This window comes from Anolis sagrei, chromosome 1, assembly GCF_037176765.1.
Source record: "Anolis sagrei isolate rAnoSag1 chromosome 1, rAnoSag1.mat, whole genome shotgun sequence".
Lineage (NCBI taxonomy): Eukaryota > Metazoa > Chordata > Lepidosauria > Squamata > Dactyloidae > Anolis > Anolis sagrei.
Window position 1 is genome coordinate 219,154,136 of NC_090021.1, and position 26,018 is coordinate 219,180,153.

Consider the following 26,018-nt stretch of genomic DNA (forward strand, 5'->3'; position numbering starts at 1 on the left):
GCATCATTTTTTTCGTGTCAGGAGCGACTTGGGAAACTGCAAGTCGCTTCTGGTGTGAGAGAATTGGCCATCTGCAAGGACATTGCTTAGGGGACACCTGGATGTTGTGATGTTTTACCATCCTTGTGGGAGGCTTCTCTCATGTCCCTGCATGGGGAGCTAGAACTGACAGAGGGAGCTCATCTGCGCTCTCCCAGGATTCAATCCTCTGACCTGTCAGTCTTCAGTCATGCCGGCACAAGGGTTTAGCCATTTGCGCCACCAGGGGTTCAATGGAAGTTATCATATCAAAGTTACATAGGTCTGTCACTGACCAGCATCTTGATAGGAAACTATGTGACAGAGATTGAAAGTGTTACTTTTTAGAATATATCTCTCCAAATCTCACAGTCCCCAGAGCCATGGTTCGGATATTTATAATACCAAACAGGTAACATTTCCAGAAGAATGTGGGTTGTGTGTGTGTGTGTGTGTGTTTTTTTTTGTGGAGAAAAAGGCAAAATATCAGTATAAAATGAAAATGAAATGCGAAGAGACCCAGGGAGAGATCCAGGCTGGCATATCTAATGCCAGAGCACAGCTGCTCTTTATCCTAAATAGGCCAGAAGGAAGAATATTTATTGAAGCTGCCATAAAAATTATCCTCAATGTTGTTAAATGGTTACGCATTCTTGCTAATTTTTGACAACTAGGAAAGAAGCCAAAACTAACAGGCATAATTTATTTCAAATGGGCTATTGATTTATTACTTTGTTAGTATTAGTAAAACCAACAGTGATTTTAAATGCTCTTTCAGAATACAGTTTTTGTGTGTATGTTAAGTGTGTTATTAATTTGCAGATGACAGAATGGTTTCCTCTTTGCTTTCTATATATTTATAATGTTTAGGCTGAACTGCTCACCCCCACGATGTGTCAGTACAACATTTGTGTTGCTTTCATCTTATTATTTGTGTTCAAATCCCACAAGTACTCATGAGTCTAGATTACTTTTTAGTCAGTATAACATAATGCCAATGGCTACATCAACATGGATATGAAAAGCAGTAGTTGTTAAGCAGCTTCTGATGCCATGATCATGATTCTGGCACAAGTGATCCACATACCAGCATTGTACAGCATGTTTGAATTAAGCCAGGTTAGTTTTGCTTTAGATGCTGTGGCCTTTTGCCAGGTAATGTGTAGCCCATTGTTGTTGGGCTGCATCTCCCATCAAGCCAACCAGAACATACAACCTTGTAGGACAGCAATTTATGGAATGCCATACATTCCTCATCACTGTCTATGGAGTCCTACAAGATTCTGTGCTGAGCCCTGTGCTTTTAAACATTTACATGAAGCTATTGAAGGAAGTCACCTGGAAGTGTGGATTTAAAGAGTCTTTGGTGTGTGATGACCTAGATTTCTAACAGTTTCTTCCAGCAGTTAATCCCAGGAAGGCTTTGGAATTCCCAAACATACATCTACAGTCTCTTTTGGCATGGATGCAAGCAAATACATTAAAGCTTAATGCCAACTAGAAGGAAGTAGTGTAAGTAGAAATCAGATTTGGATGAGAGTGTTCGAGACGAGATAGCACTCTCTCTAAAATATCAAATGTACATGGAGAAGGGGATCCTGGATCCAGGACTCTTTATGGAAACATATCTTTTGTTAGCTGAGCCTGATGCCACCTCTGAGGCAAGGTCATAAATGTCCGTATGCATGGGTGATGTGGGCACTTGTATTCTTTTACCATCATTGTGCAAGGGGCAATATTTATGGGGCCCCTTCTTTCCATCCAACTAGCCAGTCACAAAGGGCAACCACACTCTCTCCTTCTACCATTAAATGGGTAGAAGAACTTTCAGAGGCCGTTTGTGGTTGTGCTGTGTTTCCTGAACACAGGCAGGATTTTCACTCCAAAATTAATCCAGTGTACCAATTTGTGTGTGCACGTGCACACATATGTGGGACAGCGTGCTCAAATAACCAAAAGGGAGAGTGAAAAACAACACTCATCTGGCTTTCACCTAAATCTGATGATATGAAAGAAGCAATCTATTAACTAGCTCCCACCAAGCTGAGTCAATAAATGAAATAGGGCAGAGTTCTGAAACAAGGGCATTGACTGAATGTAATACTGGTAAATTGACAATAGTACAGCTTCCGTCATAGGGCCTCCTGCAGGCACAGCGGATTAAACCACTGAGCTGCTGAACTTGCTGACCAAAAGGTTGGTGGTTCGAATCCAGGGAGCGGGGTAACCTCCTGCTGATAGCCCAGCATCTGCCAACCTAGCAGTTCGAAAACATGTAAATGTGAGTAGATTAATGGTCACTGCTTATGCAAGAAGGTAACGGCGCTCCATGCAGTCATGCTGGCCACATAACCTTGGAAGTGTGTATGAACAACACCGGCTCTTCTGCTTAGAAATGGAGATGAGCACCATTCCCCAGAGTCGGACACGACTAGACATAATGTCAGGGGAAACCTTTATTTTTACCTTACAATTTCTATGCAGTATCTGAAATGAGAAAAAGAACAATAATGTATTGAAAGTTATATGTCATTATAAAAAACCATTCATGCTTCAGAAAATGTAAGCAACAGTGATGTTGTTTTATTTCAGAAATGGGCAACTTGTAACCATCTATTGTCATTGCCTCCAGCTTTCATCATCCACTATGGTTTGTTGTGCTAGTTAGAGCTGATGGGAATTGTGTGACATGTTGCTTCATACTCCTACTTTATTTTACAGGTACACAACCCAAATGGCTCCGCTGCTCTCCTTTCTTTGCAAAAGGCATTTTAAACATTTCAGATGTTTAAACATTTTAAACATTTTCATGAAGCTATTGGAAGAAGTCATCTGGAAGTGTGGCTTTCTTCCTAAATGTTTTGTAATGTAGTAGACAAAAAATTGGTCTGTCAGCCAAGGAATTAGACTATTGCATGAGCTGCATGCAAACCTATGGGTGTGGAAAATGGTGCTTTTACTGAGTTAGATCAGAAAGATTGCCATAAAATTTTGGATAGTTTAAATTCCAGACATAGATAAACAATTTCCTCTAGCACAGATTTTTCTATGTGTTTATGGGAAAGTATCCCACAAATCCATTTTCTTGAAAATGTTGATTTGCCAGCAACTTTGAGCAAATTTACTGAGAAGTAAGACACTCTGAACCAGCATGGTTTGAGTGCTGGGCTAAAACCTGAGGAAATCAGAATTCAAATCCCCACTTGACCATGGAAACCTAGTGGGTGACCCTGGGCACATTACGTTCTCTTAGCCTCAAATGAAGGAAATGGGAAACCCTGGGCGAACAGATTTTGCCATGAAAACTCTATGAGGAGGTTGCTATATGTCAGAGTCAGTTTTTAAAGCACATCACAACAATAAAGGCCCACTGAGCTCCATGGTAAGTGCATTTAGGATTGTAGCCTTACATATGAATCAATGGTTTCGGCATATGAAACAAATGAGTAAGTGATACAAGAGTGGCATTTAATAGTTTTTGTGACTGGGATGGGACATCAGAAAGCTATTACAGAATGTGACAACATAAAAAGCATCTAGTGTGTCCAATCCTTTTGAATTGGGTATCCTTTCTTGGATTGGTTTCAGACATGCTCAAATCAAGATAGAGTCTTGGTGAAAGATAGGGGAAGATTCATAGTGAGAAACTGGGTTTTAGTCTGCCATAGATAACATTGGAAAGTGCTGTTTTGGCTTAGAGCATGCTGGGACTCATGAATAACCAATTGAATGTACAACTGCTTGCTGAGAAAATCTCAGTCTCACAGTTCTTTCTTTCTTTCTTTCTTTCTTTCTTTCTTTCTTTCTTTCTTTCTTTCTTTCTTTTTTCCTTGGGAGCCCACTCTGGCCAAAATGTCAGAGAGTGGGTAAGAATAATCAAAGATAAAGCGGTAAACTCTTTATTCTGAAGGCTCATGTTCCACAAAAATGTGTAAAAAGAATTTTCTTGTGAACATTTCTGGACCTACAATACATATGGCATTAAGTACTCCCATGAGATGGATAGTGTGTTTGAATGATGTGCCAACTTGAATGTCAGGGGACATTCGGAGAGGGACTGCTTTCAAGTGATAGTTTAGTGATAAACCTCTTTTTGTTGTTGTTTTTAAATCTGTGCTTTCCTTCTAGTACCATTGTCCAGTTTGGAACAAAGAACTTCTTTGTGGGCATGATAGTTCGTAGTCTGTTGCCACTGGATACCTGACTGCTTAATCACAACGCTTGTATACATGGCACTGATATCAGGACATGCACCCGTGATGTGGATGTGTGTGTGCTTTAGAGGCTACTGTCTTACAGCAATCTAACATAACATCATGTTTATTTTTGTGTGTGCCCTAAAATACAGGTGTGATGGCTGGGTTCAATATGAGTGGTGATCTCAGGAAACCTGCAGAAAATATCCCTATAGGATCCCTGGCTGCCATAGGCATTTCGTAAGTCTCTTGAAAATATGGGTTTGGGGAGGGGTAGTAGTGGTGAATCCCTCCTAATAGGAGTCTTTCTCTCATGAGTAGGTTGAATATCCCTTACTTGTAAATCCAATATTGAAAATTGTCCACATGGCTGGCTGAGATAGTGACACCTTTGTTTTCTGGTGGTTCAGCGTGCACAAAATTTGTATTATGACAAAATTGTTAAAAATATTGTGCATAAGATGCATATGAAACATATCTGAATTTGTGTTTAGACTTGGGTCCCATCTGCGAAGTATCTCATTATATATATGTAAATTGTAAATATTCCAAAATTTGAAATAAATAAATAAAAGTACTTCAGATAAGGGATACTAAACCTGTAACTAGTAAATGGGATGAATTAATTTTGTATTCCAGTTGTCCTTTTTAAATCTGGCAGCCTATGGCAGCTGTTCAAAAATCAACCAGTACCAAATTCTATTGGATCCCAAAAGAAAAACCATTTTTTGAACTACAACTCCCAGAATTTTCTAGCAAGCTAAAGATATACAGAGGGGTGTTTTGCAATAAAATAATTTCCCTGTGCTCTGCCTTCTGCCCTGGATACTTTAACAAGTTAATTTGTGAATTAGTTTATTCTAGTCTTCAAAATTTGCCTCTAGTTCAGAAAATATGTTGGGATTGCATAGCAACCAACCTATCTCAGGGCTGATATAAAACATTTTTAGAAACACCTTCCCACTCCTCAATTTTCTATTGGGAAGGAAACTCTTGAGGCCGAATCTTTTCCTTGCATCCATTGGAGATTCCAAGAAAAATTACACAGCAAAACAATTTTTATTCAAAATTCTTGAATAAAATCTCATGGATATGCAATAGTAAGGTATGGTCTACAGTGAGGTTTGTGTTATGTTATTCACTTCAGTTTACTGATGAATTGTTTGATTAGTACTTGCCACTGTTCCTAGAAGTTGTGTCTTACTGGAGAGCTACCTCCCAGATCAATAACAGTTAACTAGATGTCCTAGAGGTTTTTGGTTGGCGTTAGAGAAGTCAGAAGCAATCATTAATGGGTTTACAGTTCACAAAAATGCAAACAAAACTGTGTTATTTCTTTACATTTGATTCATGAGCAGACAGAAAAGTTTTAGGTGAGTTTAGGCTTTAACCGGATCAATTATGGAGAGAAAGGAAAAAGAGAAGGCAGACTCACTTCCTAAATGCCCATCCTAAATTATGCCACTTGTATATTTCATTCAATTTCCTTCTTCTAACCTACATTTTACATTAAGTATTTGGCCCAAGAGTATTACTTTTCAGCCCCAATAAATAGTTACTACAGTATTTCCAAAGCAAGACAAGGCCCAGCTAATATATAAAGCGTAAACTCAAGTGGTAGACTCTCCTTCTTTTGAGGTCTTTACATGGTTATCCAAACTCTGTTCTGAAACTGTGTAATTCTTTGGGAATGGGTTGGACTAGATGGTCCTTGTGACCCCTTCCAACCCTAAGATCCTTTGATTTCATCTTTTGTTTGCATGCATTTATGTAACTGATTGCTTGTGAGCAAGAGCTAAAATAACAACACTTGTAGTGATCCATAGCTTTATTTCTCATAGGAATATTGTGGTTTACATAGACTGAAGAGTATTTTCTCCTAAAAGCGTGAAAACATTGTTTATTCATTTATTTATTTATTTATGGCATTTATAGCCCACTTTTTTCAGCCTTGCAGCGACTCAAACAGATATGTTTTTGTTTTGCCAAGCCAGCAAATACAAAGTTCCAGGAGACATTAAAATGCCCCGGGGACTATACAGAACAGGTACATCTTATGTTCCCAGCCTCAGAGTAGAGCAGGCACGACTATAAATAATTTTTGCTGAAGTGAATAATGGTATATCTTGAGGCAATATACGTTTGAATATTTACATAAAATCATTGATAATTCTGGCCTCCTTGATATGAATGTTTCTTTATTTGCAGGTGGTTTCTGTACATAGTCTTCGTTTTTTTACTGGGAGCTATTTGTACTCGAGAAGCTCTTCGCTATGATTTTATGATAGCAGAAAAGGTAATTAACGAATGTATCCAAATGCATAAAATGGATTCACTCAGTACTGAGAAGGACTGGTTCAAATCAGATTTTTTTAAAGCAGTGTGATTCTGTACCAGTCTGTTCCGGTATAACAGTTTGAATAGTTGTGGCAGTATTTGAATGACTACTGGCTTTGTGTACTTCCCTTCCCTTCTTATGACTGGAATTCCCATTTCACTGTTAGTTTTGTGATAGAGGTCTGTGTTGGATTGTGTAATTAATATCAAAACTTGGCTAACTGTGGTTTGAAAAAGCCATGATTTGTCTTGATGACATGTAGTGTCAAACTATGATTTAGTGCTAAATTAAAAAGAAAGCAATCTGTGAAGTAGAGAATGAGTGGCAGATACCAGATACCAATGAAGAGGGTTAAGCTACACTATTCATTCAATATTTGGAGCAAAATGTGCCCCCAAAATAAGGCTGATAAATGTAAACATGGCTCCTTTGTTTTATTTGCTTTGCTTAAGGATGTGTTGCAAGGAGGCAGCTGGTGATCTTTCAGAGATGTTTATCACAATCCATATGTTAAATGGTGTAGGAAAAATAAAGTAATATGTCTTGGATTTTAAAACTAGAACTTGCCTTCCAGAAAGCTTGCATTCCAGAGGCAAAATCAGAAGTGGAAAATGCATAGCTACCCCTATGAATAACCATCCCATTTTCTCTCTCTCTGTGACATGCAGTAATATACAAAAATAACTTTATGTTTTACTAAAAGATGCTGCTCACAGCATTTTGTGTTATCAAATGTTATTTGGGAGAACAAACTATAAACCTGTTAATTTTCTGTAATGTATAACTTTGGCTCAAGTTAATGAGCTAGGGTGGATGAAACATAGAGGGGGAGCACGTTGTCATTTTAAACTGAACCTCTATCTCTGAACAACAGGTTGGAGATTTGAGAAACTGCAAGTTGCTTCTGGTGTGAGAGAATTGGCCATCTACAAGAACATTGCCCAGGGGACTCCCGTCCTGTGGGAGGCTTCTGCCATGTCCCCGCATGAGGAGTTGGAGCTTACAGACGGGAGCTCACCCCACTCCTTGGATTTGAACTGCCAGTCTTTCAGTCAGCAGTCCTGCTGGCACAAGGGTTTAACCCATTGCATCACCATGGATTCCTAGGTTGCAGATAACAGGATGCAAATTCTCTCCATGCTGTGCAACATTCATGCTTTTTTGAATGCCTCAACCGATGCTAGTGGAGACTTTTTAGAAGCCCAATTGTAGTTTAATTGTTCTGACAGGAGGCCTGTTATGGAAAGGGCTAACCTTCCCACACAATGATGTGATATCTCTTCAAAGTTTTCTTCTCTTTGATTACAATTGGATAGGAAGTTCTGGGCTATTCGTTTGCGAGCAATCCAGAATGGAGTGACTTTACCTACTGATGTCATGCAAACTGATACTCTTACTTAAAACCAATATAATCTTGAGACCCACAAATTTTCCTTACTCTGAATATATACGGTAACACCAGGAAAGCTCTGCAGAACTAAACCAATGCCTGTTGTCAGTAATTAACTGGATAAAGGTGTGTTTCAGGACTAAATCAATGCCTTCTGTCAGTAATGGACTGGATAAGGATTAACAAACTGACAGTTAATCCTGGCAAGACAAAGATATTCCTGGCCAGTTGAAGGAAGGATCATGGAATAGGGATTCAGTCTGAGCTGTAGAGGTTTAAGCTGTTCCTGATATCTCAGGTTTGCAACTTGGGTGTATTTCTGGACTCAGGTCTGAGCCTGGATGCTCTAATTTATTGATGGCATGCATCTTTACTTTGGCCTCTTCCTTTGTAACTTTTTTAAAACCACACTTAAAAATATATCTTAACATGGAGTATTAAAGCTCCTTCAGCAAACTGTAACTTTCCAGTAGATACATTTGATAATGTAAGATAAGTAAGACTTTCATTTTTTAAAAAGCCTCCCACAAGGATCGTAAAACATCAAAGCATCCGGGCGGCTCCTAGACAGCGTCTTTGCAGATGGCCAATTCTCTCACACCAGAAGCAACTAGCAGTTTCTCAAGTCGCTCCTGACATGAAAATAAAATTAAAAACCTTGTCATTTGTCTGCAAAGCCTCTATGGCAGTTAGCAGCAAAAAAAAAATTAATTAAATAACCACAGAAAAATGATCACAGAAATCTATAATCAGTTGTGAACTATCTGTCAGCGACAACCATAGTGCTGTAGCCAGGACTTGGGAAAGGGTCATGCCAGGAGGTTTCACCATAAGAAAAAGCAAAGGGGATTAAGCTGGTGAACTTAAGAAACAAGTCAGAAACTTAAGAAACATAGTTAAGTTGAGCAAAACCATCATTGTCCAGGCAAGGTCCCAACTTAAACAAGAAGGTCTTTGCGGCCCTTCCTGTAAAAGAGAGACAATGCCTGCCAACTTGGGTGGGCAGAACCTCTGTTTCAGGATTTTACTTCCCAGAGAGATGTTCCCAGTTTTAGGCTTAGTGGTTTACCACAAGAAAAAGCAAAACATAGCACCACAGATTCCCAGCTTTTGGTTCAAACCAGACTTGACATGGGCATGAGACAGTGAACCAATCAGAGCTGCTAAAGTTTTAAATGTTGAGTGGAAAAACTGAGGGTGGACATTAGAATTAAAACCTCCATTCAACTCAAGAATCTCAGTTTATATAGTAATGTTTTAATGTAACAAAAGCAGCAAATAAAAAACATAAATGGAAGAAAAATAACCAGATTTGCATTACTTCTTGCAAAAGTTGACCAAATCTCCAAGTTAAAACCCATTTGTAAATTTCTTTCAAATGCTGAAAGGATTGTTAAATTTTCTATCCATTGAAGATACTTTGTCTTTCCAGTAACAAAGTATAGTATCAAGTTTTTATTAAAAGGTTGTGAAAAATCGACTTCAATTGGCCATTAATTAATTTCCAAGAAACAGGTACACAAAACAGATCACCCCCCCCCCCCCCGAGTATCAAGGAACTTTTGAAAACCAAATTTACTTTTAGGTGGTTACTTCCTAAAATAAAACTTCTGTGATGCATTCACACCAATGCGTGTTACTCCAGGAAGACATCAAGGTGAGAAGGAGAAGGGTGGAAATGGATCTGTCCAAGTCCAGTCTCCCCCAGCCAGCATGGCCACTGGCAAGAAAACTTTGCTAGCCCAATAGTAACCTTTCCAAATTGAGAGGAAGGCATGCCTTGGATCATCTCTTACTTGCACAAAATGCCTGTGGAATGTAGGATATATTTTATCTTTATTTGCTAAGCATTAGAAAGTATTTTGGGCACTTTTGCAGAATCATCATTTGCCAAATATCTCTTTTTAGCAGAATGTTATGAGGCATCAGGAGCCCCCGGTGGCGCAGTGACTTAAAGCACTGAGCTGCTGAACTTGTTGACCAAAAGATCACCAGTTCGACTCCGGGGAGTGGCGTGGGCTCCCACTGTTAGCCCCAGCTTCTGTCAACCTAGCAGTTCAAAAACATGCAATAGGTACTGCTCAGACGGGAAGGTAACAGCGCTCCATGCAGGCATGCAGGCCACATGCCTTTGGAGATGTCTACGGAGAACACCAGTGCTTCGGCTTAGAAATGGAGATGAGCACCAGCCCCCAGAGTCAGACATGACTGGACTTAATGTCAGGGGAAAATCTTTACCTTTACTATGAGGCATCGAAATGTATGTTATGCAGCATTGAATTGTTGCCTACTTGTAAGGCTGCTCTGCGTCCCCTTTGGGATGAGAAGGATGGAATATCAATGTCGTAAATAAATAAAAAAAATATGAGCATTCTCTAAAATTATAGTTTTATCACTAGCCAAGATGGAGCCCCTGGACTTTCTCTTAGAAATGCCTTCTCATAGACTAGAGAATATTAATTAATTTAGACAGCTGACATTCTTCAACAGATTTCAATGTTATAGCACCTTAGTATAATCCCTCCACTAATAGCCTCAGGAACTGAAGCAGGCACATATTCCTAAACAATAAGCATTCTCTCTTGTTCACTGTATCCCATTTCTTAGAAACCAAATTAAAATCACAAACAAATCACATTGACTTTTTCAGAATGCCGACCGTACATTTTCATTTTTATCCCAGTGTGACTGCAATAAAAATAAGAGGATTATTAAATGCTATACATTCCCTTGGTGACAGATATATATACATGTGAAGTCTATTTCAGGCGATGGCGCCCTACAAACAAAAGATTTTCTTTGGTTCCCTTCCTAGCTTATTGTGACTAGAAATGTATTAATGCTTAACTTTTAAAGTCTAGGGACAGATTTTCTGTTATGGTAAAATTGAGCAAGTTAACTATATGTATCCAGCTTCATTAAGTAAATACTTGTACTTAAGAAAAAAAATGAAAAAGTGGGGATAGTGGAAACATAATCTGGATTTATGCAGGGGAGGGTTCAGCCTAGACTTTCCAGTCATTTTGATCACCATTGAAAAGGGGGAACAGAAGCACGCTATGCATTTTAATTTTGGAAACCAGTTGTCTTTATATGTTTTAAATATCTTTCAGCCTGTCTGTAATAGTGTTTTTGGAGTCACTGAATATTCTGTCTCTTCTTGCTTACCATGTATACTCATATATATGTCAAACTCATGTATAGGTCAAAGGAAGTTTTGGGGACAGAATTCTGGATTTTGCTATGACGTGGATAGGTCGATGGTAACACTTAATGCCATACAACACATCTTTTTTTCTCCTTTTAAAAATGTAGGAAGAAAGCATACTTAGGAATGTTAAAGAGAAGGAGAGGGTCTGTTTGTTTGAGGGGTCGAGCATGAGGTCATTTTGCAAACACATGTGAAAAAATAGAAATTGTATTGGTCACAACTGCATTGCTTACAGCCATAAGCTTGGCACCTGAATGGATTCAGATCCGGGCATTGAACAACCTGCTGCTGGCCAATAAGCTCCAGCTGCCAGAATAACCTGGGGTTACTGGGAGAGACCACTGAGGTGGGGAGCAGCCCACCCCATATGGCCTTATGCCACCAGGGGGCAATGTGTGGGTGGCTGAAGCCTCATCCACTCAAGACCTCCAATGGCCCCATGACCCCTGCGTCCCCCGAAGGAGACCCCCACCACAGATCCAGCCAAGCTGATCTGTCCCAGATTCAGAACCTATGCCAACTTCCCCCACAGTTGTAGCAGCAAATACTAGACTTCATCGCATAATAGTTGCCACCACACAATAGTTGCATTTTAATTTTGGGGTCCCAAATCAGTATTTTTCTTTTATTGCATAATAGTCTTAGTTCCCCGGTGGCACAGCGGGCCAAACCACTGAGCTGCTGAACTTGCTGACTGAAAGGTTAGCAGTTTTAATCCGGGGAGCAGGGTGAGCTCTGGCTGTTAGGCCCAGCTTCTGCAAACCTAGACGTTCGAGTCATGTAAATGTGAGTAGATCAATGGGTACCACTTCTGCAGGAAGGTAGCAGTGCTACATGTAGTCATGCTGGCCACATGACCTTGGAAGTGTCCACAAACAATGCCGGTTCTTCGGCTTAGAAATGGAGATGAGCATCACCCTCCAGAGTCGGACACGACTAGACTTAATGTCAGGGGAAACCTTTACCTTTAGTCTTAGCCCTGATTGATCACCCCAGTGTACTGCTTCGCATGCTCACCCGTCTGCTCCCTTTCAGACACAGCGCTTTTTCACCATGGTGGGTGGGATGGCAGATATACCTGTTTTGCCAAAATGGCAGGTAAGATGAGATACCGCTGCTCTCTGAGCAGCACACAATGGCAAAGTGTAGTCCTCCAAGTTCCAGAACATATCCAACTGAGGGCTATTACGCCCAGAATATCCCGGCCAGCAGCATATTAGTTGTCAAAATGTTTCCAAGATGTGTAATATGACAGCAGACCATTCTTGATGGATTTGTCTTGTTTCATCTGTCAAGATTATGTCGAGAATCGGTTCATATTACTTCCAGGATTAGTTTGCCTTTTTATGGCTTCCATGGTGGAGAAGCATGATGCAAAAATGTTTCGTTGAATGTGCAAAGAGAAAGCAAGCCATATGGGAAACACTAGTTTAATTTTTGCTTTTGGGGAAAACAAATGCTCAGCAGATTCTTTGGGAAAGAAAGTTTTAATCTATCTTTATGCATCATGAAACACTGGATATAGGAGGCAAGAGTTTTATTTCCAGTTTGTGCAATGCTTATGTACAGTGATGATGTAATGAAAGGATTAATATATACTGGGTTGTTGTGAGTTTTCCAGGCTGTATGGCCATATTCCAGAAGCATTATCTCCTGATGTTTTGCCTGCATCTATGGCAGGCATCCTCAGAGGGGTCTGTTGGAAACTAGGACAAGTGGGGTTTATATATCTGTGGAATGTCCAGGGTGGGAGAAAGAACTCTTGTCTGTTGGAGCTAGGTGTGAATGTTTCAATTGGCCACCTTGATTAGCATTGAATGGCCTATACAGTTTGTTGTTTGCAGGATTAGACTTTACTGGTCGCAAGTGAGACATTCATTTAAAAAAATGATGATGATGTAATGCACTCTTTATTATTAAAGAAATACAGGATTTCCCCCCAAAGTGTATATACCCTTTAACAGCTACTTACAGTTTTGGTGATCATTCTAAGGGTAAGCAAATACATTTGTATTGAAAAATAAATGCTATAATAATGATCTAATATGAGTTAGGAATTCTATCTTAAGTGACAATGGAAGGTCTCATAATTTTGCGCCACCTCTTTAACCCTGCTAATGGTGTAAATATTTTTGAAGGGGGAAATGCATCCTCCGTTCCCTAAATTATACAATGTTAAAAGTGCTGACATTTAGCGAGGAAGATGCCTTGTACTTCATTGTTTCATTGTGTGTGTTAGAATGTGTTGGGATGAAGTGAAATAATGGGGTATGAGGACAAACTAGAACTATGGATTCATGCTTGTGAGGAATCTATCTTAATTACAATTTTTTTCCATCATTGAAAAGAGTGGTTCTTCCTTTGCTGTGAATGGAATGTCAAGTGGCATTTTAACAAGCAAGCCCTTCGGGGAACTAAAATTCTATGCAAAACTTGAAAGCAAATCAGCTGTGTACAGTAAGATGGTTCTGTTATTAAATTTGGTCATCATACTGTTCTTAACATTTTTGTTTCTTTCGTTGATTAGTTACCCAATTAAAACACACTCCCTAAATCCCCACCCACCTTTTCCTATATTTCCTCTCTCTGTTAACATGTTTTTATTGCTCAGGAATCAAAAAGCTTCCTTTGGTTTCATAGGGACTTTATATGCATTGAAATGCTTCATGAATTTTATACCATTTTCCTCGTGCTGCAGGCTGCATTCATAAAAAAGAAATGAAAATGTGTTGCAGTTCTAGTAGGCACATTTGCCAGGAGATAGAAAGAGAGAGCACTTGGTGAAGCACAGGGGAAATTGTGTGCTTGTGTGCACACACCTTCAAGCCTCCTATCAATTTATGGCACCTCCATGAATTTCATAGGGTTTTCTCAGAGGGGATTTTGTCAGTTTCTTCCTCTGAAACATAGCCTACCCTACAGTACCTGGTATTAATTGATGGTCCCCATATAAGTACAAACCTATTTAACTTCCAAGCTCAGACAAGGTCTGGTGTCTTTAGCGTACTTAGGGAGACAGTGAAAATGGTTGTTTGCTATTTCTGACACATGGAGAGTCAAAGGTGAACCTGTCTTGGGCATTTCTTGACAGGATTTGTCCAGAGGGGGCATGCCATTGCCTTCATCTGAGGCTGAGACAGTGTGACTTGTTCCAAGTCACCCAGTGTGTATCCACAGCCCAGTGAGGATTCGGACCCTGATTTCTCAGCATCCTCATCCAACACTCAAACTGCTAAACCAAGCTGGTCTCTGTCAATGAAAATTATGAGTTAACATGCACAGAACAGCAGTTTTAGAGTGCTTCATGTTTCTCTGCTGGTGTTTAAAAACTGAAGATAGAAAGGGAACACATGAAGTAAAGACTTGCTGTAATAGCATTGCTCAGTGGCTCTGATACAACCCACCCCCTAAAATGAAACAACAACAAAAATAAAAACTCAATGCTGATAGTATTCCCCATTTTGGAAGTATGGACCTTTCACAGTATCTATGCACTCAAAGCTTCACAATTATGTGGAGCTCTCCTGATGTTGTCACACTGCTATTCCCACTGTTAAGTGTACTGCCTAGGGCTTATAGACATTGCATTTCAATAATATATGAAGGGCAAAAGAATCTACATCTCTGATCTAGAAGATATGCATGGTTAGTTTAAAGAAGACTAACTTTATAAGTAAGAAAACATTTATCTTCCCTGCTCCTGGTTTATTCTAAAGTTCAAATGATGACATAAGTATGTAGATGTGAAAAGAGAAGCACCTGTTAAATTAATGATTGTAGTGAGGACTCAACACTAGACTACCTAACTGGCACTGTTAAGTTTATTATGTCAAGTCTCCAGGCAAGCAACCCACTCATTCCAATTGTATATATTAGGAGTGTAGCATTAATCAAGAAATGCACCAATTATTTTGCGCTGTTTTCATTTTTTAGGTGTCCCTGGTGGGCTTCCTATTCTTGCTGGGTTTGTACATTTCATCCTTAGCATCCTGTATGGGTGGGCTGTATGGCGCACCCAGAATACTTCAGTGCATTGCCCAAGAGAAAGTGATACCAAGTCTTGCATTTCTTGGACAAGGGGTTAGTAAACATTGAAAGCATTGTTTCCCAAGGAACTGGAAAACTGATGCTTCTGTTTGATGTTTGATATTTTGTCTTATGTCTCTCATAACAGGTTGCATTTTTATTTAATTTTAGTTGTTAAGGCATAATTTCTTTTTATATGTTGGGTCGTCAATTTTAGTTATTATGGGTGTATTGTTGTATTTGGGCATTGAATACTTGCCTTTTATGTTTGGAATCTGCCCCAAGTCCCTTGTTATCATCATCATCATCATCATCCTCATCATCATCCTCAGCTATGAGCTGCATTTTGTAATTGAAATTCCAGAAACAGAAGGATATTGGGAACTCTTATTGTTTAAAATCAAAAATATTATAACAAATTCTGCATAAAATAAATAAAGTGCCCCAAACCATGAACTTTATTAGGAATTGGCTTTTATTCCTCAGTACTGTATTATGTGTTTTCATTTAGTATTTTATACTGGCAGCAGACATCAATGGTGAGGGGATAATGGGAGTTGGTATCCAATAATATTCAAAAGGCATAGGACTCTCATCTGCAATCGTTAAAATTTATTTACTTGGCCAACAAGGGGAATCCTGGAAGGTGAAGTCTGGAGCTAGATTTAAATCCAATTGCCAACTAATCCAGTTGCCAAGTAGACCCATTGAATAGAGTATGTTAGGTCAGTTCCCCTGGTTCAAAGGATTTGCTTTGTTTGGGATTAAGAATTGTATTTAGGCCCCATGGCCCTCTCCTAAGAGACATCACTCTCCACCCCAGTGCTAAGTAATAAGAATAGGCAAAAGCATTTCTTGCTCTCCATTAAAAGTAATACGTCATTGATACATTATCTCAGGGGTATAACAGAGGGGCAGTCTGTACAACATTACTTGTAACAAGTTGCTTCCATGCTCTAGCATACTTTCCTAAAACCATCCCTCATCCTTCATATTTTTCTAAAAGCATCTCTTCCAAGACAGTAGTTTGAGTCAGGACTGGAGTTGGAGGCAGACGTTATCTGGCAAGTTGAGATGTCTTATAATTGCAGTACCACCCTTATTATACCCATACAGATCTTTTCTTTGCTCTCAATCTAGAAAGGACCAAATCGAACCCCAGTGGCTGCAATCTGTTTAACAAGCCTGATCACCATGGCTTTCATCTTCATTGGTCAAGTGAATACCCTTGCTCCAATAGTTACCATCATCTTCATGCTTACATATATTGCGGTAGATTACGCCTACTTTGCGGTCTCCATGAGCTACAGTCTTCAGCAGAACTCCAGGCAGATGCGGAGGGAGGACTCCAGGATTGCGCTGAGCTGTTCTCGGCCTTTGATACTCGACAAACCTTCCTGCTATGGGTCAGATGGCGTAGCTCAAGGCAGGTCGGACGGCACTTTGCTAGAATTCACAAAAGACATGGACCATCTTTTTAAGCCTCTTGATAAAGATCCAGGGACCACTCTTGAAACCAAAGGGAAGGACTTTGGCCAGATGGTCAAGCAGAGAAAGCAAAAGAAGGCAGCTAAACAGACATTACAAGACAGCTTTCTCTTGGATCTAGATACTGATGTTGTTTCTATTCAGGATACTGACAGTGATGTGCTGGAATCCAGTGGCAAAAATATGCAGAGCTTTCCAGAGCCAAATTGCCAGCATGAAGAAAATGCATTGACACATAAAACTGTAGAAACTAAGAAGAAGCACATCCAAGATGAGGGCCATAATTCTGATGAGATGCAGAAAACTCCCAATCAGAAAACGGAAGGTAATAAAATTAGAAGTACAATTTATTCTGTCTATATATCTGTGAAGGAAGGTTCAAGTGCCCTTTTGTTGTTGTTGTTGTTTATATGTTCCGCCTCTTTGTGACCTCATGGACCAGCCCACACCAAAGCTGGCTATTTTTATGTGATCTATATGTTACCCTAGGTATCAGATTTTTTTTTGTTTAAGAAACAAATAAACACATAATTACTTCTAATTATTTACAGGAATGGTGATCTAATTTGCCTATGCAAAAGGAGCCAATATTTAATTCAGTGCAGAAGATTTACTGTTTATATCATTCCATCTGCTGGCTTGCATATATTTGCATTCTTCACATACACAGCAGTGTGAAATCAACATATTTATTTTTTTATCGTGACATAGGAGAGAATAGCTTCCAGAAGTTAACATTCTGATCATCAAATTGAAGTCAGCCCTATTTTGCACAAACACACATGTTGCATTCTTCCTTAGCTAGTTCTGACCATTGTTTAGAAATGGATTTGGTTTTGTTGCATGCCTGGAAGCACTGTTTAATTCTTTCCAAAGGTTTGCCTTCTCTAAAATGGAAGTGTGAAAGTGACCTGAGTCATGCAAAAGTTGTTAGCTATACCAAATAAAACATCACTTTCTCTGAAAACTTCTAACAGAGTAACATTTACTAGGCAACTGGTCTGAAAATATATAGATTGCAAATTGTGTAATCAACAATAAGAATAACAAGATATTTTTCATTTTAGTGGGATATGTTTTCTTTGCAAAATCTCTATTTTCAGCCAATTTTGATCTTTACCATTTCTTCTTCAAACAATTTGGCAAAAAGGAGGTTTAGGAAACAGCTAGACATGTTACTAAGGTAAATGTGTCAATATATCAGCACCACATTTCTGTATTCCTGAAACACTGGAGTTTGGCAAATCTGAAAGCTCTTCACTTTGAATAAAGCAAAAAAAAAGTTGCAGTTGCAAGGAAACTTCAGAATGCAATGCCAAATATCTGACAGAGTGTGAACTTCAAAGAAGACAGAAGCATCTGTAAGATGGCCTATTTTGTTGGTAGAAGCAAGGCATATCCACAGTTAAAGCTGAACTCTTATAAGAATACAAAAATACCTGGAGTTATACTTTCAGAATAAACTTTTATTGTGTTTTATTATCTTTTTCTATAGATTTAAATGCAAAACGACGAAACCAAGAATTAGAAATCCAGAAAATGCCAGTATCCTTCTACTCCAAACTCTGCGATCATTGGGTTTCCCTTGTTGGTGTGAGTCTCTAATATTTCAATCATTTCTGTAGGAGGATAGGCAAATAATGGCACAAATGTTATTACAGATCTAAAAGCATAGTCCAAACCTCACGGAAAAGGTTGAGTTATACAAATTGGCAAATTTGTAAATGCAAGGCATATAATCTGTGCAGAACTGCCTTCTCTAACCTGAGCTCCTCTGAATGTGTTTGACTATAACACACATTGTCTCCATCACGTGGCACTTTTAGTTGCTGGTGTGAAAGAGGAAGAAAAGGAAACAATAGGTGATGCAGCCTGGGGACATGCTAAAATGCTATGTGGCGGTTCAACTTAGGAACAGTGACTATTTCAAGTCAACTCCCATGACCTGCTTCCCCATAGCCAAGGCAGTCAAGTCATGTTGTATGACCCCAAAGGCTTATTGATCTGACTGTGAAAAATCCCACAAGCAACACAATAGTGCAATGGTATTTTTTGAGGCATACTGACTCTGATATTAGTCAAATCGATCTGATTTCTTTTCAGAAACATTAATTTGTTTCAGTTTGACAACCATACCGATGCTTTGTGTTTAATAATAATAATAATAATAATAATAATCTTTATACTCCGCCCCATCTCCTCAGAGGAACTTGGGGTGATTACAACTTAAGCAAATTGATACAATAACATAGTACCAGTATTTTATTTTATCACATCTCAGCTTCAGTTAGTGGTGATAAAATGCTTGCAAGCCCTTTCATTCTAGTATTATGAAGAAGAAAGGTTCCTGATTTTCCACTTTCTCAAAACCCTGCATAATTTTATACAGTATGATCCCCGTATTAGCAGAGGATGTACTCCTGGATATGTGAAACTTCAGACAACAGCAAATCCTATTGAAATTAATGACTTCTGATTAGGCCCAGGCCATTATGTTGAGAAGTGGAACATTCTAAGCCTTTTCTGCCTTTGGATATCACAATTTCTTTGATTTTTCAATAGAAATAATAATCATAATCATAATCATAATCTTATTTCTTATCTGCCTCTCCTCATGGCTTGAGGCTGGTTATGACATAATCAAAACACATAGTCTTTTAATCAAAATAATCAAAACACATAGTCTTTTAAACACACTTCGTACAATACACATATTAAAATATATTTCCAAAATATACATATTAAAATACACAAAACAAAAGTTATGCATAGAGTGGAAGTTTAAAATTCATCATTTAAACTATTGAGGTTGGCCTGCCGGAAGAGATAGGCCCTCAGTTGTGTCTTAAATTCTGACAGCTCATTTAGCTGTCATAGCTCTACTGGCATAAATAATAAAATAATACCTCACCTCTCCTCACAGCTCAAGGCATAATAAATAATTGATGGCACAAGCAGATGCACTTATCCTAAAGAATGTATTTTTCCAACAGGCAATAGGATCACTTGCCATTATGTTTGTCATTCAGTGGATATATACCCTTGTTAACTTGGGAATAGCCATTATTTTGTATTTCTACATTGGTCAAGTGAGTCCAGGGCTACCACCTGGTAAGTACCTTCATTTTGTGTCATTGCCGGTTTTTCAAGGTTTTTTTTTAATTGAAAAGGCTTCACCATATAGTTAAATGTTGTTGTTTCTGATTTAAGGCTACCCCATGGCAAACCTATCATAGGGTTTTATTGCCAAAGTGTGTTCAAAGGAGGATTCCGGGCATGAAACTGTCAGGGCCAGCTAACACCTCCCAACAAAGGATTCCCCAAGCAGGAAGCAGCCAGGCTTTGAGGTTGCAAGGCCATTCAATGCTAATCAAGGTGGCCAATTGCAACATTCTCACTTTTCTCAAACAGACAAGAGTTCTTTCTCTCACCCTGGACATTCCATAGATATATAAACCTCACTTGCCTAGTTTTCAACAGACCTCACAACTTCTGAGGATGCCTGCCATAGATGTGGGCAAAACGTCAGGAGAGAATGCTTCTGGAACATGGCTATACAGCCCGGAAAACTCACAGCAAACCAGAGAATGACCTTTTCCTTCTTCTGAAGTGGAGAGCTAGTGAACAAGGTCTCTCAGTGGGTTTCAATGCCTGAGCAGGGATTCTGGTCACCAGACCACTCCAATTACTAGGCCATACTAAATAGCTGTAAATTAACTGTAATTCCATGTTTGCTTTGTATTTATATTGATTGCTTTATAGGTACATCAATGATTGAGTGATTGATTTTTCCACCTTTCTCCTGGTGCAAAGGATAATGATAAATTAAAAAACATATAGATACCTTCCAGTCATGGGAGACCAGTTGTACATCACATGTTAGAAATGCCCTCAAATGAACTGTGCCCTAGAATCCCCCAGGAACACAATTTTCCATATTAAGACTGTATTGGTGGGTGAACATCTTGGGGCACTGGAGTAGCCCCCTTCCAATGCCAGTTGTGATGGAAGGGACTGCACTGCAATACTTCAACGAGGCAGCAAGATGTAACTGAGCACCCAATGCTTTGAAATCTATCTCCAAAGTTCAAAAATTGCCTATATGTACCCATATTGTCAAACCAAACCCAGTTAGTTTTGACTGCCACAGATTCTTTATAATTAATATAATATATTAATCACATTAATCATTATTAATATTTAATATTTAATAATATATTAATCACATAATTAATAGATGATACATGTGTGCTGTTAATCATATAACCAAAAACCATCACTAAAGTGTTGTGGGATTGGTACATGTTATGAACACTTCGGCAGTCCTTACTTTTTTCTCTGTCTGTCTCTCTCTACATTGGACATACGTATGAAAAGATGTGTTGGTAAGAGCTTTGTTTTCAATTCATACTTGCTTGGAAACAGTATTTGATGACAAGCGATACCATTAAATCATTTTATAAAAATACTTGGGAATATGTATTCTACACTTTGTGTGATTGTTAGTGTAAAACTTAGCAAGAGCTTCCTTTCTAGATTTTAAATTTAGAATAAAGGGTTTCCCTTTTCAAAGTTTGTCTTAGATGTTGAAGCATTTTTTATACCAAAGAGATAAGGTAACAAAATATTCAAAGTTATGACATGTAATACCTGTATTGATCACTTCATCAGCCATTCCAAAGCCTCAGTTAAGGAGGAATCTGAATATTTGTAAAAGTAAAGATTTCCCCTTGACATTGAGTCTAGTTGAGTCCGACTCTGGGGGTGGTGCTCTTCTCAATTTCTAAGCCAAAGAGCCAGTGTTGTCCTTAGACATTTCCAAGGTCATGTGGTCAGCATGACTGCATGGAGTGCTGTTACCTTCCCGCTGGAGCGGTACCTATTGATCTAGTCACATTTGCATGTTTTCAAACTGTTCTGTTGGCAGAAGCTAGGGCTAACAATAGGAGCTCACCCTTTCCCGTAGATTTGAACCGTTGACTTTCCAGTCAGCAAGTTCTGCAGTTTAGCTGTTTAACCCACTGCACCACTGTGGCCCAATGAATTTCAGTATCTATATTATTATTATAATTATTAAATTTTTAAATTTATGTCAAACTGTATTAAACCTTCATGCAAGGATATATTTTATACCAATTTTATTAGTATATATTATTTTACATAAATATTTCAGTTATACTAGTTATTAGAAAAGACCATCAATCTGACTTATTTCATTTTTTTTTCTATAGGTGCAGCAGCCAACTTTAGTTTTTTCAAATGGATTAAGCTACTTTTATTTAATGCCTGCAGGTTGGTATCAGGAAAAAGCATATACTTTGTTTGCTTAATAATTTTGATATTAAACGCTAAATCCTTTGCATGTGTGGTCAGGAGTAAGACCCATGGAATCCAATGGAACATCCTTGTTGGGCACTGGAGATAGGATTACAATGTAAGTCATTTTGGCAGCAAATGTATGCAAAATACTACAGAAAAGAGTGTTTCTCGTGAACACTGAAACATAGCATATCCTTCCTGTGAGATTGCAACCAGTTTGGAAGAAGTTATTTCACTAAGAAAATGGCCTTGTGGAAATATCCTCCCATGAGGATGTTTCCATGAGGAATCCAACATGTTGTTGGATTCTGTCTCGCATTGGACCCATTTATCTTTTTATTTCCTTCACTGTTTATATGGTTCTACACTGACCATATAATGCAGTTCAAACTGCATTATTTGGCAGTGTAGAACCAGCTTAAACCAGGCGTGTCTGTGTATGTGTGTAGCATGTCTGTCTGAATCATCTATCTAAGGATCTTCTTAAAGGATAGGCTGTTTATAATGTAACAAATGCAAAAATAAATGACTTTTTGAAACAGTCATTTTCTAGGCTCAGGTGTACACCTGTATACTGTACACCTGTAGCCTTTTGAGAGCTGGACTTCTGTTTGGAGGACCACATGATTTAATGAAACTACCTTTTGGTCAGACTGTTTAAAACTGTAATTTTGCTAGTTCAAGGAAAGAGGCTGTTGATCCCTACTTTGCAGTTCTTCTGCACACCGGCATAAGGATCTTCACAGCCTTCAACTTTGCTGAAAGGACAAAGACACTCCATAGTTTCTTCCTCAGTCTAGGAAATAAAATGGAGATTTCTGTGCCATCTTGGTGGATATTTGCACTCTGAAAGACTTTAGGGCAATTATGCTGTGCAAAAATATGTAACACAATGTGATATTTGTACAGCAACAATATTGTGCAGAAAACTTTTTATACACATTTGTTTAGTTATCCAAGAAATTTTGCAACATGTAAAAAAGTTCTCTCTGCTTTTTTCCTCTTTGTGAGATTTTTCTGAACTACTCATTTTACCAGGGAATTAGCAGTGATAACTGCCAATTCTATCACTATCCCATCAAGCAATATATGTAAAGAAGATGCTGATACACAAATGTATTTGCAAGTCCTTGAATATGTCATCTCTCTTCCATCTAGCAATATATTATAGAAAAATTGCTGATACACAATGTATTTGCAAGCCCTTGAACACGCCATTACAATCCCATTTTTATTATGCAGTCAAATACCAATAAACACAAGATATTCATAATGTAAAACACCTTTAGAAAGATAAGCAATGTAAAATATTTATTTATTTATTTATTTATTTACTTTACTTGTATACCGCAGTTCTCAGCCCAGCCGGCGACTCAACGCGGTTTACAACAAGGGTAAAAAGTCAATCAACATTATACAATTTAAAACCATAAAAACATAGTATACAAATATTAACACCACTATAACAACACAATACATCTCATAACTAGAGTTGTGATCCAATTCGTCGTCCATATTTCCATTCCTGTAATCATCACATTCATTGCACTGTTATCCGAATGCCCGTTCAAACATCCAAGTTTTTAATCTTCTTCGAAACACCATTAGCGAGGGGGCTGATCTAACCTCCATGGGAAGGGCGTTCCACAGCCCTATCTAAAAATAGATAAAGGTAATATAAACTTAGCAATTATTAAAAAAAAATTAAACAAATCCTTTTCCACGGAGGATCCTTGTTGATACCAAAATCCGTAGATGCTCAAACCCCATTATATTCAAGCTACAGGAAAGGAGATTCTACCTAAACATGAGGAAGAACTTTCTAACAGTGAGTGCTGTTCAGCAATGGAATTCTCTGCCCCGGAGTGTGGTGGAGGCTCCTTCTTTGGAGGCTTTTAAACAGAGGCTGGATGCCCATCTGCCAGGGGTGCTTTGTCTGTGATTTTCCTGCTTCTTGGCAGGGGGTTGGACTGGATGGCCCACGAGGTCTCCTCCAACTCTAGGATTCTATGATTCTATGATTCTATATACAACGGCAAACAGGCTAAAATTTGGCGTACTCAGGTTCCTCTTGAGTTTTGGCACAGAGCCCACCAGCTCCTTCTGACGGGGTTCTGGAACAAAACTGAAGTGGAACTGGCATATGCCACCACCACGGCAACATGTGAAGTTTCCTGTGTTGCATAGAGATCAATGGGGGAAAGTGGTGTGGGGCGTGGGGTGACAGGTTCCCCCTGCCATCTGCTGGGCACCGGTGGATTCCCCACAATCTGTGGCAATTCTGGCAGCAAATGTGATGAGCTCCTTATATAAAAAGGTGAACAACTGAAACAAGTGCTATAGAGAATGTAATTATCTGTTTTTAAGAAGTTATTTTTGAGCCATGATTGGTCAAATCCATGAATTCAAAACCCATCAATATAAGAGATGACTCTATGTGTCTGAATCATACATTTATGAATCTTATCACAAGAAAAAAGAAACTTTGCAACAATTTTTCCTTACATTTATTAGTATCTGCTAACAGATAAGCCAAATACCATTCAAGTGTCTTGCAGGGAGCCCTTTAATATGATAAAATTTTCAGTTTATATTTGCAATATGAAATCTTCTGAGTGGTCTTTATTTACCATGCTGTTGGAAAAGTCTCCACAAGACTTTTTTTCTCTTTGTTTTTCTCCTTTTTTCAGGATTGCTGCCTGCTAACTTCAAAATGTTTAGAAGGAGATAGCAGTCATAATTTTAAATTGTTTCATCTTTAGCCATAATGGTGCAGGCGTAACCTGTGTCCTAACTGTACATGACTGAAGTGATGGAAGCAATCTGGAAATAACGGAGGAGAAGCAGATGCCTGTGTTAAGGGGAAAAACCTTTTATGTTTTTAAAGTATTTCTTGCAAAGAGTCTCTAATTAATTTGGGGCAAACCCTCCAGCTACGGCGAAGAGCTTGCATTCCTCCTTGTAGTGGCATGCCTTTGTGCATGGCGGAGTAGATCCCTGTACTCTTTTGTTTACATAGTTCAGAGTGCAGCTGCAGTTGCATTGGGAAACAATGAGGCATCTGAAGGCTTTGCGTTCCTTTGTTTTCCAGGGGAAGGCCATCCCCGGAGGAACGATTTGTTGTGACACCATCCTTTGCAACAGTTGGCATGGAGACCACTCAGCTCACTCAAGAGAATACAGATTTTGCCTCCCGGGACCGCTACCACCATTCCTCCGTTATCACCAGAGAAGAGTTTATTAAATAGCTCCAATGAGGGAGCAGCATGCCATTGACTCTACTGGCCAATTAAAAACTCTGACCACAGACACACCGCCTGATTAAAAGGCTTGCCCTTTTATGTCTGATTTTAATGAATACCAAAACCTCCAATTAAAGTGGGGGCTCAGCAAAAGAGAAGGGAATAAACAACAGGCCTCCGTGCCATGGATCCAAAACTCTATTCTGTTTTTTGAAATACAAGAAGTTTTAAGTCCTTTGCAGAACGTGGTATGCGAGTGTAAGTGTGTCCTATTTTCTGTATGTATGTGCACACACACACACACACACACACACAATATTTTCTGCTGTTGTTGCAGATGGTTCATATAACATTCCAAATTTATTTTTTAGTGGAATTAAATTATCCATAGAAAGAAGATGCAGGCCAAATAAGCATGCAAGGAGGACGAGAGAAAGGGAAGCAATGGCAGCATTCAGGTATAGAAAAAACAGAAAAGTAATGATCTAAGACTTGAGATTTGGTTGCACAGCTTTAGTTGATCCTTTAAACAATTGTTTAACTATCTAAGGAATATTTCCTTATTCATGTCATGTGAAATGTCACATAACAGATACATTTCATGTAATATTGTTCAAGGCCCAAATACAACCATGTATTGTATTTTTGGTGATCTCTGTCCCTGAGGTCAAGCCAGATTCCCCACTTCCTTTGTAAAAAAACCCCCAGATTTACATTAGGAATCTCCAGATTTCTGTACAGAAAGCTATTAATAAATAAGTAACCGAGTTGTAAAACTTCAGTTTGCTAA

The 26,018-nt window shown here is 38.8% G+C and overlaps 1 protein-coding gene across 1 annotated transcript in view; it reads left to right on the forward strand.

Moving 5' to 3' along the window:
• The window catches only part of SLC12A8 (solute carrier family 12 member 8), an 84,049-nt gene extending 58,303 nt beyond the window's left edge, over positions 1–25,746 (forward strand). Inside the window, exons 7-14 of the mRNA XM_060775083.2 lie at positions 4,367–4,454; positions 6,423–6,510; positions 15,087–15,233; positions 16,320–16,992; positions 18,163–18,260; positions 19,661–19,778; positions 21,899–21,959; positions 25,078–25,746. Coding sequence (XP_060631066.2) covers positions 4,367–4,454; positions 6,423–6,510; positions 15,087–15,233; positions 16,320–16,992; positions 18,163–18,260; positions 19,661–19,778; positions 21,899–21,959; positions 25,078–25,234 — 1,430 coding nt within the window. The 3' untranslated portion in view covers positions 25,235–25,746. The remainder of the gene's footprint in view (positions 1–4,366; positions 4,455–6,422; positions 6,511–15,086; positions 15,234–16,319; positions 16,993–18,162; positions 18,261–19,660; positions 19,779–21,898; positions 21,960–25,077) is intronic.
• The last annotated feature ends 272 nt before the right edge of the window (positions 25,747–26,018 follow it).